Source organism: Cupressus sempervirens, chromosome 3 (genome assembly GCF_028749045.1).
Source record: "Cupressus sempervirens isolate cs-2001-9-10 chromosome 3, ASM2874904v1, whole genome shotgun sequence".
Taxonomy (NCBI): domain Eukaryota; kingdom Viridiplantae; phylum Streptophyta; class Pinopsida; order Cupressales; family Cupressaceae; genus Cupressus; species Cupressus sempervirens.
The window spans coordinates 4,263,321-4,276,528 of record NC_143120.1 but is presented as its reverse complement, the minus strand read 5'-3'; the positions used below and the strand labels follow the sequence as shown (position 1 = coordinate 4,276,528).

At 34.6% G+C, this 13,208-nt stretch overlaps 1 protein-coding gene across 1 annotated transcript; it reads left to right on the top strand.

Moving 5' to 3' along the window:
• The first annotated feature begins 787 nt into the window (after nucleotides 1–787).
• Nucleotides 788–3,510, top strand: LOC149564437 (receptor-like protein 49). Its single transcript, XM_089816841.1, has one exon. It carries the CDS (start codon nucleotides 897–899, stop codon nucleotides 2,073–2,075), a length of 1,179 nt encoding a protein of 392 aa, XP_089672967.1. The 5' UTR covers nucleotides 788–896; the 3' UTR covers nucleotides 2,076–3,510.
• The last annotated feature ends 9,698 nt before the right edge of the window (nucleotides 3,511–13,208 follow it).

Genomic DNA, 13,208 nt, shown 5'->3' with positions numbered 1-13,208 from the left:
CAATGACACAATGATTTGTTAGCTAGGGAAACCCTTGATTAGATGAAAAATCCTTATGGGGATGGAACCCAGAATATCATGTACTCATATGAAAGTTTGATAGAAGTTACTTTAATACCACAATACTTTCACATGTTACTGCATTGTGCCCATGTAGTTCATTCACGTTCTAAGTTTTACATTTGTGCATGTAAAAAATACATCATGTATCTTAAGTTATGCCTTCCCCTCTTGGATGTTCTATTAGGGTATAAATCGATTTATTGTTTTACCATGCTTGAATAGGTGTTTATGAACATTGAGGACTATTTCACTAATTATAGTATAGAAATTGTTTCCATACTATAATTACAAAAATAAAACTATTTATTTTAAAATTTTAAATTTATACATATATAAACATTTACCTTCACATAAATTAATAATAATGTTTTATCCATATATTAGTAGATTAAAATATTTGCCAAATTTAAATTAATTGCAATATTTATATATAGAAATTCTTACACTAGGATACGTCGTCCTGCTTTCCTTCACAACACGAGTGACTTCCACTGAAAAATGTAAAATGAAACTTTAGACCCGAGAAAATCGCCGGAGATATTTACTTCTGCCGCCGTGTTTGACAAGCCACTTTCGTAGCTTCAATTTTCTCCTCATTTTCTTTAAAACCGAGACTGACTTGGAAATTTTGTTAGCCTCATCTTTCGACGCAACAGCCTTCCACATACTTCCAGTTTGAATGATCTATAAATCTGCCTCACCTTCCAATCCCCATTTCATCATCAGACGAGAAGATAAGAGAAGCCTCTGATATTTGCAGAGTAAAGCAACTCATTCGTAGTGAGAATTCTAATATTGTATTGCTTTTCTCTATTTCTGGAAGGCAATATAAAATGGGTTTGGGGATTCGGGTGCTGTTCTTATTTCTCCCATGTATTATTTTCTGCTCTGCCTGTTTGGAAGGGGAACGAAATTCTCTCATGGATTTCAAGCAAGGCATTAACTTCACTTATTCCAGAGAAGAGCAGTTGATCGAGCCACTGGAGTCGTGGAGAGGGTTGAACTGCTGCAGTTGGGAAGGAGTTGGCTGCCACCCACGCACCGCCCACGTCATCACCCTCGAAATCTCTCGGTCAGAGTATGAAATTCGGTGGAATGAAGTTCGAGGGGGTCTTTTCCAACTCCTCCATTTGGAGCGCTTGGACCTCTCTGGCAATTACTTCTACCCTCTTTCCATCCCTCCACAAATTGGAGAGCTCAGGAGGCTCAAGTACCTCAGCTTACTTGGCCAAATTCCAAGAGAACTGACTAAGCTGCAGAAATTGGAGCACTTGGACCTCAGCGACAATGAGCTCCATGGTGCCATTCCAAGGGAGATGGGCAACATCTCCACCTTGAAATTCCTGGACCTCAGCGATAATGATGGTTTGCAGAGCACCAAGTTGGGTGAGTGGATAACACGTCTGAGAGGGCTGGAGCATCTTGGACTGAGCAGCATGAATCTCACAATGGCAGAAGATATTTGGTTGAGAGGATACTTGCTCTCTCTCGCCAATCTCACCGCACTTTCCATGGGCAATTGCGGGCTTTCAGGAGAAATTCCTCCCTTCTTTGCAAATCTCTCACGCCTTCAGCAGTTGGACCATTGGGGGAATTCATTCAGAGGTAAGATTACTACATTTCTTGGAACTCCCCTTCTGTCATGTCTTGATCTTTCTCGGAAAAGTTTGGAAGGTTCTATTCCCTCCTCTTTAAGCACCCTCTCCAATCTGGAGTACCTTGATCTGAGTTCAAACAAATTAAATGGCAGCATTGCGCGTGCTCTAGGGAATCTCTCAGTCCTGAAAAATCTTGATTTGAAGAATAATTCTTTGAGCGGTTCAATCCCAACTTCCTTTGCTAAGCTATCCAACCTACATATTCTTGATTTATCCAACAATAGATTAAATGGAACTTTCTCATTTTTCATTTTGAACAATTGCACCAAGCTGTATATGTTGGATCTCTCAAGCAATACGTTGACCGTAAAATCAGCGCCTATATCATTCCCAAATTTCAGCCTAGGTACTTAGCTTTACGTGAGTGTAATGTTCGAGGAAGTTTCCCTGCATTCATTTCAACTCAATATTCCATTCGTTATTTAGATCTGTCAAACAATTCTCATAGTAGCTTTATTCCAAATTGGCTTTGGGGATTCACAGATATTCAGTACATAGATCTTTCAGATAACTTATTTGATGGATCAATTATAAAATCAATAGATAATTATACACAAAATCTCTGATTTCTTTCTTTAGCTGGAAATAATCTTTACTCCTACATTCCAGCTTTTATTTTTAAACTAAAGAGTTTGGAAATTTTAGATTTGTCAAATGATAAGTTCAATAGAAAAATACCTCAATGTCTCCAGAACTGTTCTAAATTAACTGTCTTAAATTTAGAGAAGAATAATTTACAAAGGATGATACCAAAGATATGTAAGGGAATGGATTCTCTTGAGACATTGAAACTAGAAGAAAATGTTCTTGAAGGGTATATTCCATCATCTCTTGGAAATTGTAGAAATTTACAAATCCTTGATTTGAGAACCAATAATTTGCAAGGTAACATTTCAAGATGGGTTGAAATCTTGGGCAATCTCCAAATTTTAATTTTAAAAAACAATAGTTTTAATGGTCCAATCCCATTACAATTAACCAAATTATAAAATCTTCAGATTTTAGATATGTCCATAAATAAATTTTCAGGGACCATTCCAAAAGACTTTGTGAAGTTAACCACAATGGCAAATCAATTAGAAAATACAAACATGCTTGAACATTAGACTCATAGTTTTCTAACAATATTGAAATTTTATATAGATGAAATAACAGATTACAATAAAGGGCAAAATATGGAGTTTGTGAAAATTTTGAGATTAGTGAAATGTCTAGATCTTTCTAGCAATAATTTATCAGGTAGCATTCCTTGGGATATTGGATCCCTCAAAGGTTTGATTATTTTAAACATTTCAAGAAATCATTTTAGTAGAGAGATTCCCGTGTCTATTGGAGAGATGACACTACTTCAATCACTTGATCTTTCTCAAAATAACCTATCAGGGGCAATTCTCTCTGAGCTAGAACATCTCACATCCTTAAGTTACTTTAATGTCTCCTACAATAACCTATCAGGGATGATACCACAAGGAGGAAAAATGATGACATTTGATTCTACATTCTTCAACAACAATCCAGGTCTATGTGGTCTACAAATATATGTGGCATGTTCAAGTACTCTTCCTAATTCTTCAAAGGTACAGCAAGAAGATGATCAAGATTTTGATGAAGATTTAGAGGATGACATATGGTGGGATATAGGAATGGCAACATGATTCGTAGTAGGCTTCTCAATTGTAATAGGAATGTTGTGTCTCAACAAAACATGGAGTATCCCATGCATTAAATCATGGATGCTATTATTCTCTCTCTATTTTAAATATAAAGAAAGCATTTATATTCAGCAAAATATTGTTAGAATTTGTGACTTAATAACTCATATATATTATAGTATAAGTTTATTTATGATAAAATATTTAGATTATGAAACACAATTCCAGTATTAATAATGTTAATTAATATTAATATCTCAAATACTCTAGAAAAAAATATAGAATTTTATTCATGAATATCTAAAGAAAGACTTTGAAGTAAATAAATCTTAATATATTTTATTTTCTTATTATTATAATATTTTCTTAAGTCTCTGGAACTATGATACATTGTTTAAATTGATCATCTACTGCAAAAAAAATTACTTAAATATAAGCATGTGTGGCCTATTGAAATACAATACTATCATCTAAAAACTCTTCTATTTTATTTTAACAAGGCATGAATTTGGGGAAGGTTGTGAAATAAGTTCATTAGAAAAAGGTATGGCAAAGAATGTCATACTATCAAGAAAGGACAATACATTAAAAAAAAACTTGTGGGAATTTATGCCATCTGAAAACAAATTAATGCAATATTTGTTTAGCTTGAAGGAAATCAAATGGTGTGCAAATATTATTGTTTGAAGTCTCCATACTTTTCTTCATTTATGACTGTCAAATAATATGATCTTTATGTTAGTTAATCAATACAAAATTTTAAAATAATTTATTTTAAATATTGAATATAATCTAAATGAGTAGAGAACACAGTACAAAAATGAGTTTGATGAATTTAAAAAAAGCACTCTCACACATAGAAGTTGTTCTAATCAAACAATTAACATTATAGAAATCAAAGGAAATTTCTATGACATATGCTAATATTTCATAATCAGATCACACTATGATTACAAACAAATCTTTCAAAATTATCAACAACTAATTTGTACTATTACTCTGGAGCTATTTTCAATTGCACAACACACTCCTCTTTACTAATCATTGTTGAGATATATGCTCAAAAGAAATGTGCGCAAAGTCAATGGTAGATCCATGAGAACTTATTTGATTAGTATTGAGATATATGCTCAAAAGAAATGTCCACAAGGTCAATTGTAGTTCCATGACAACTTGTTTAATTTGCCTATGTTGTCAATGTAATTTTCAAATTTATATGAAATCTGTCGAGTCTCTTAGATGTATAAATATGTATATCTGCTAATGGATATGAATTACATAATACTATGGACATTTAAGCTATGCCCTTTTTGTGCAGCAATCTTTCCTCTTTCAAATGACATCTAAACAAAAATGGAAAACTTCACAAATTCCATAGTTCCATAAGATGGGATTCATACACATCTGTTGAAAAGAAACCACTTTAATATGAAATCTTCAGAATAGATATTACAATTTACAGTCAAAGGTTTACATTGTCAAATTTTCATATGTAAGTTGTGAAGTATAAATATCTGGTTTAATGAATTGGCTAGTTAGGTCAATGAAGAATAGAAAAAGATAGAGCATGTTTGATATTTAGATAGCCCTAAGAGTTTTTTTTTTTCAATTTTCAATTTTTAAAACAAAAAATGTGAGTTATAAGATCTTTAAAAACAAGTGTTGCAAGCATCAAAGTTTCAGTCTTTAGTGTGGTGGGGTTGAGATAAGAGTTGAGTCAAACTGTACATGTAGAATCATATTGTAAGGGTGTCATATTCATAAACTATAATCTTCAATGGGTAGCTTGAAAAGAAAAATTGAACAAAAACATTAATTGCATAAGAATTTTGGTTTGATTAAAGAAAGATTGACGAAGAAAAAAATGACATGTTGTTTCCTGGGTTCCTCCAATGTTGCTATCACTCCTCACCAAGGAGCACAACTTAAAAACTTACTTTTTAAAATGTTTCTATTTTCCATTAGAAATAGTTTAATATTACTCTAATTTTAGAATCTAAATTAACTATTGCATTAATTCATAACTTAAATTGAAAACTAATAAATTAAAATGATTTAAACCTAAAATAATAAATAATGTTAATAGTAGAATAATATAGTTTATTGTGAGAGCTATTTTTTTAAATATTGTAAATTCTTTTATCTAAAGTTAATAAGATACATTTTTAAAAAAATTATTTATTTATTCTCTATTTAGGTGAAAAAATATGTTTATTGACAGTTTGTCTTCCTTGGATTTTGATTTATACCCTTACTCTTAATGTACCCAATGTGGTGAAAGACAAAGTTGTTAGCAATAAAATGGGTCAATGTAGGCATTCTATCAAGAACCCCTAAATTGAAAGGCACATCTCCCTTGTGTGCAAATATTTGCAATGACTATTTTTTTATTAGATCAAAAATTTAAGAGGTATGCTTTTGAACATAGAGTAGAAGCGGTATAACTAGATTGTCCAACACTTCAAGCAATCCAGGCATATGTGAGTGAATTTAAAGGTTTTATAACACCTACAATGTAGTCTATCCTATATACTGAATGTGAGATGTGAAATGCAAGACAATTTACTGATGCATATTGTATAAGAAGAGAGTTCATATGATCAACTAAACAATACCTAGATTGTCCAAGTTATTGAGATTTTGCAACAACCATTTGCTTCCTACTTAACACCTTATATTAACCAAATCCAAAACTTCCAATACAACCATGAAAATGCACATGAAACTAGCTTGCATAGAACAAAGGAAATGAAGAAATATTGTGAATGATGGCAATATGTCATATAACCACTAAAAGAAAAGAAACAAAACCCAGTTTATTTTGAATCCCACAACTTTCATTAACAACACATTTCACTCCACACACCATGAAAGAGCTATAACTAAAATAACATGAACAACAAAATCAAAATGTAGATGTTGAGTATTACACAATAGTTCTAGCTACATCAGTTTTCCCACATAGAAATTTTGCCGATCTTATTCACTTCTCAAAAAGTTACATTTATAAGCACTTTAGAACTGGCCAGTTACATTTCATGATTACCACATAGAGCATCTTTGAACAGATGTATTCCAAAAATAGGATTGACTAGTGTTGCCCCACTTTTTATCATAGTCAAATTTTGCAAAGTGGATTATTTAACTCGTATTGTGTTTAGGCAGTCGAGTTAGTTGGTCCTTCCTTCCTCAAGTGTTAAGTTTCTCCATCGGGTTTCCATCTTTTTCCTTTTCCCTCATTAATAGTTGGGTAGGTGTTTCTTATTGTCATGAGTCAGGCGAGTAGTCTAGATCCCTACTTGATGGAGATTCTTGAATAATGCTACCTCAGATGAATCTACTTGTAGCTCATTTGATCCAAGTATAAAGAAAGTTGAACTAGCAGAAAATCAAGTTTTGTCTTCTCCGTAGCGAGTTTCCGCACCCCGAAGGTGAAACTCCATAGAGATCTATAAATGCTATTTGCAGGCTGAAACAAGGAAAGGGTGAGTCATAATATGGATGGATCATTCAAATACTATCATGTTTTCATAGTGGGAATCACTCAGAACTCACCAGGATGATCAGAATAAGCGTCGATGGAAAACTCAAAAACAGCTTCTCCTTTGGCAGGTTTTGAACCAAGAAGTAATTTTTCCAAAAAAGCCTAAATAGAAGGGTAAAGTTACTGGTGGGCCCCATTTTATTTTGTCCTTGCAAAGCCCTTTTTATGTTTTCTGAAGGCTTATAGTAAAGTTCTTAAGGCATAAAAGGTAAAACTAAAGCATAAGCGAAAAAATGGAAATCGCCTTCTCCATTGCGAGTTTTCTACCCTTGAGAGCAATTTTTTGCATCTAATGAAAAATCACTCCTACAAGCATAATAAGTGTTTGAATTGATCAAAAGATGTGTTTGGAATAGAAGTGGAAGCAAATTAGTTAAAATTGTAAGGATATTTTGAGCGGAATCTAGCCAAGCGAGTTTTTCCCTAGGAGGTACTCCACTCTTGTTTTTCTGAAATTGGGTGAAAATAGAAAGGTAAGTCAGTAATAAAGGAGAAGTTACTGTTGGGCCAATGGGAACAGTGAAATGACAAGGAGAAATCTGTTAGAACCCTTATATTTACTAATCCAACGGATTTATCCTTAAATTCACTCGTGTGGTGCAGATTGTGGAATTTAATGGGCAAATTAAGGGTTCTTCTATAAAGAAGACAATAACAAAATTTCAAATAACTACTTTACTGTTATGATGTTATATTTAATAATGCTTTCGAAAAACTTCAAAGTTTAGGGTTCATTCTTCATTATCACAATTGTTGAATTTCTATCATTCTATAACAGGCAAGATGGCATCAAGCTTCTCTAGTTTTGATGGGCTGGGTGGAATCAAGTCAACATTGTAGAGTATCTCTGATCCTTCACTACGTTTCTTTGATATGCAAGATTTTTAGAGAAGGCTGAGAACTGAGCCAATTCACCCTATAACGAAGAAACTCTAAGGAAGTGGACTGGTGGAGGCATTCGGGTTTCCTGTCACACTACAAACTCCATAACTAATTGTAGAATGTATCAATCATTACAACCCAGACACTAAGAAGATCCTATTGCTTGATCAAATGGTATTGATTTCAATTGACAGGCAAGTGGTGGTGAACTGTCTACAAATTCTGGAATGAGAGGAGTTCTCTAAGCTAACAATCAGAGGAGCCATGTCCAAATTCTCCCTTAAGAAGATGGTGTGACAGAAGGAGATCATGATGTCCTAGTTCCAAAAGCCCAGGGGAGAAAAGAGTAAGGTCCCTAAAACCTTGTTTGGCATGGATCTTAAGCTCAAAATTGTGGATATTTTGGTCCTCTTGCATTGGCTAAAAGGTGAGGTAGAAGCACTCAATTTTATAGAATCATACTTCTTTATGGTGCAAAGTATCTGCTCAGACAAACAGTATGTTGACTGGGCGTATGAAGTTAGTGAACATCTTTCTAGGGCTCTCAGTGTAGCCAAGTTTTATAAGTCATTTTCTATGTCATCTTTCTTGATATATATGTTGGCTTCCCTACAATTGTGGCTGGGACTCCCCAGAATAGAGAATTTTCTCAAAAATGTAAAAAGCTATGAGTTTTATCCATGCTTGCAGTTACAAAATAGCTATGCGGAGTATATTAGGGTTAATGATGCATTCACTATGAGAATCTGTAGGGAACTCCAAGGATGTTTGAAGCAGAGGTTCAACCTAGAAGTGATGGCGGTCATCAGCCAATTTGGCTGTTATTTTATTCAATTCTCATCTTTCTCCTATTTGTGTCTTGCAGTGTTTGATAGATTTCCCCTGAAGCTGCCTAGATATCCGGATGATATGATCGTGCTTATTGAGATAGTTAGGAAAGAAATTCAAGTAAAATGTGATGAGCGACAATTTGAGAAAGAAGGGGTATGAATTCCCCATAAAAGTTGGAGCTTATAGTTGTGAATCCAAACTTGATGCAAAGAACATATTCAAAGTGTTCAAGAACAAATATAGACTGGAGGAGTATGAAGTGGTAAGGCCCATGTTTGATCCAAATGGGTATGCTAGAGATGTGCTTCAAATTGGAAGTGTCATCAAACATGTAACTACTATAGAAGATTATTGGGTTGATTGCAAAGATGAGGTAGAGAGCTGAGACTGTGCCTTTTCTAGACTCACAATAGATCAAATAAAGACCTATGGAATTGACTTGGATGTGGAAGGGCTAGAAGATGATGGGAAAAATATGTATAGTAATACATATTTGACCAAATTGAGAAATGTTCCAATCATTTCTGAGCCGTGTGTAAATATAGACGAAGATATTGATGTTATGATGGCCCGGGTCATCAAGAGAACTGGGAAATGGGTTGAGTGGACAGCAAAAAAGAGCTAGAGTAGGAGCAAGACTACTCAAGCTTCTCCAAGCGTTGGTACTCCCACTTCCTCCCAAAGTGCCCCACCCAGTGTCACAACTTCGGCTACTCAAGGGCCAGCTCAATTTGCAGGAGGAGGTGATCAACCCCCAGAGAAGAATATTTCAATAGCTCCAACTTGCCAAGGAGGTTCTCTACCAGTGATTGGAGCTCAGGCTGGTACTGAAGAAAAAGGGATAGAAGAGCTGAAAGATGGAACCACTGCTCCAACCTCATCTCCTCACACCACTCCAATTCCATCTCCAAATGTTGCCCCAATTCCATCTCCATGTGTTACCCTAGTTTCATCTCCTCATCATAGCCCTACTACATCTGCATGTGCTTCTCTTTCATCTCAGCTCCTCTCTAAAGATTTGAAGAACCCCTTCTCTACAACAATAGTAGCCATGACTCCAGTAAAGAAGAAAATGTTCAGCATAGAGTCACTTGGAACTTCTTCTAAGGTGATTGGTATGCAGTCCTAGATTGAAGGCACCTTAGAAAGAAAAAGAATTAGGAAAGATGAATGTTCCTACAAAGGATGTTGTGTCTCAAGCGGTACGCTCTGGGTCAGCCATAGTAAAAGCTAAGAAGCAGAAAACTTTGTCCATACTTGGATAGGATCTAGAGACTAGACATTTGACTATGTAGATTGCAAAACGAAATAAAGCAAGGAAGATTGAGGATATGAATCCTGAAGACTTCACTCTACATTCAATTGATCTTGGAGAGGCCAGGCATGATACAAAAGTTGGCTTATGGAGATTAGGCAATGAGATAATAGAAGGTCACTTAAAAAACCTCAAATTATCAAAGATTAAGATGAAAGTTAATACAGAAGAACTCCAAAGATTCATTAGGAAGCTAGTTGTTCCATTGGAAACCATTACTGGTGTGCCTGCTACTGAAAATCCTACAATAGAGGAAGTGCAAGCTTTCATCTCACAGCTCTAGAAAGATAGACATTTTGGAAAATCCTACAACAGAGTAAGTGCAAGCTTTCATCTCACAGCTTTAGAAAGATAAACATTTTGGTTAGATTGGGAAAGAGTGGATTGATAAACTCAATGCAGATGGAGTTGCTCTGATTGGTCAAATTGGGAATGTTATCCTTCGATTGGAGAATGAGAAAGATAATATCTCATCTAATCAACACACTTTGACTACAGAGAAAGCAAGATGTGATGAGTGTATTTCTCTCCTAAAAATGATTATCCAGATGAAGGCCAAGGAGGCGGTTGAAGTAAAATTTTTGAAGAAAGGAACTGAACCCCTGTTTGAATGGCTCTAGGGTATGCATTTCAAGCTAGAGATGATTCAAGAAGCTAAAAAAGGACTCAAGGAAATAGAAGATAAAGTGAAGAGAACTCAAGATAGGGCATTCAAATTGATGAAAGGATTACAGATTGATCCACAAACTAGCGGTCAAGGGAGAGCCCTTATTGGAGTGGAGATAATGAAGAAAAACTTCTCCATGTATTTAAATAACTTTTCAAGAATGGATTCAAGCATTCAAAATAGAGTGACAGAGCTACAAACATTAGGTGGATGCATACACGTAGCTGCTGAAGAATTGACAGGACATCTAAATTCTGTGAAAGAGTTGGCTCGAGAACATTCAAAATGGCTCTTAAGATTCACTAATATACAGTGCCTAGTCATGAGGAATTAGTTCCCATTATAATTGCTGCTAAGGAATTTAGGGAAAAATTTGAAAAGGGAAATAAGTCTAAATGATTCGATGATGTCTCCTTTTCACCTTCTTTTGCAGCTTCTCCTGATTTTGTAAATTTTGTAATATCATAAACTAGCATCTTTCCATTTGTCTCCTCAGAAGATGAACCGATTAAAATTCCTATTGTAATGGTCATCTCTCAAAATCTATATGTATGAAGTTGAATGATTAATGAAAGGTTGGCAAAATTTTGGTGTGAAGTACTATTTGTTGCAGAGACAATTGAATGGTATTTTATTTCAATCATTTTTTGTTCCAGTACGTATTGTGATTAGTTAGTATTTCCTTTCTGTATTATAGAGAACTAAGGAAGAATAGAGTTTCATTTCCCCTGTTTTCCTGAATATAAATAAATGTAATAAGTATTTTTATAATTCATTTGACAAAAGGATTTTGTTAGTTTTTTTCGATTCATTAGTTGTAATTCAAATTTGAGTTTGGCTTAGCTTAGCATCAGTCGACTATGCAAATGGATTTATGGATTCATAAGATGTGTGGGTACATGAATCTATTTCAGTATTGAGAGGTTATTATTTTCCTAAGTTGGATTTAATTTAGGTCTAACTTGGTTATTCCTCTACTGCTCTCGAGTTAAGAACATACCACAGAGTAGTTTAGGAAGAAAGCAAAATTCATTGCAAAATTGTTTTAGGGAGTTGTACCTATCAATTCAGAGGAAAGCTAAATTATTCACAAGAGGCTTTCCAACTATTTGTGATCAGATAGTGTTCTTAATTGGGTAATAAAGAGTAATAATATAAAAGAACAATCTGTTTACCAACAACTAGTTAGTCATCTGTTACAAAGCCTTAACCTATGAGGAGAATTCTATTTATGGCTGCTGTAAGAATTTAGTATAGCTCTTATACCATGTAAGAATTTTTCTAAGGCAATAATTCAACACCAAGATCAATAAGCTCAATAGATAGCACAAGAGAGACTAATGATGGTCAAATGAGAATGGATATAAGATGATTGGATATCATATAATTAGATATCAGATGAACACACACTAGAAGTGCCTATATATAAAGGCAACTAGAATGACTAGGAGTTAGTAAAGAGATAAACATCACAACTAAGCACATGTCCACCAGGAATGGATTATCCTCCATTGAGCACAGGAGTTTGTGTGATGATGAGAGGATAATTTTACATAGGTGTATCTCATAAAGAGATGTTGTACACATCATGTGCTCAAATAAGTTGCTAGCTCCTGTGTTGTCAATAAGACAACTCATATGTCTATGCATATTCCTAAGTGTCTACATGAAAACTAATATAAAAATGCATTATCCTAAGTAAACTTAAGTAAAGTGTAATAATAATTAATTATTTACACTAACAACCCCTTGAAGTACAACTTAGGGGAATGCACTTAAGTTCACAAAGCTAAATGCAAGATGCAATATGGGTCCCGATTATTAGGACATGTTAGGTACCCATAAATGAAATTCTCTACACATAATGCTATGCAATGAAATGCAATGCAATCTCTCTGAAAAGAGAGAAAGAGGAAAAACCTGATGGGAAAAACCTCCTCCAAAAAGAGAGATGAAGAAATACAAGATGCATGCAAGGATGGAGTGATCAAGACCCCCCTAGTATGACATACATCATGTATGTACAAGCATATATCCCCCATAAGAAAAAATATCTAATGCTAGCCCCCCATATTAAATAATCTCCTGTAAGGATGTCATGAAGACAAAAAAGTATCCAATGCCTACAAATGACATTTCTCCCTTTAGGAATAAGATACACCAAGTATAGGTGAAAGTATACTTCCCATTGTGGATTGGAAGATGTATGAGAATACATATGTAGTATGCTATGGATGTTGCCTCTAAAGTCTACTCACATGTTGACAAGTCCTTGATAAATGCAGATGTCACAAGAAAATCTGGTGGATGCCCAAAAGAAGATGGCAAACAAGGTAACATGTCCATGTACGAAAGTGAATCAAACTCCAAAGACAAGGAATCATCTTTATAGGAAGATATGGGAAGAGAAGCAATGTAGCCTTCCCTCAATGATGAATGCACACCCATGAAAGAAGCTCCTTGATGACTGAAGAAGTGGTGCCATAGGTGTAGTAGAGAATGCTCCCCAACTAGTAGGAAGAATCCTCAAAAGATATGATGTTTGAGGAAACTAGAATACAATCTCCAAAGACTAATATGTCTCCTTTGAAGTAAA

Bases quoted from the DNA above. Each gene is read 5' to 3' on its own strand.
- LOC149564437 (XM_089816841.1), top strand. From the start codon at position 897: ATGGGTTTGGGGATTCGGGTGCTGTTCTTATTTCTCCCATGTATTATT.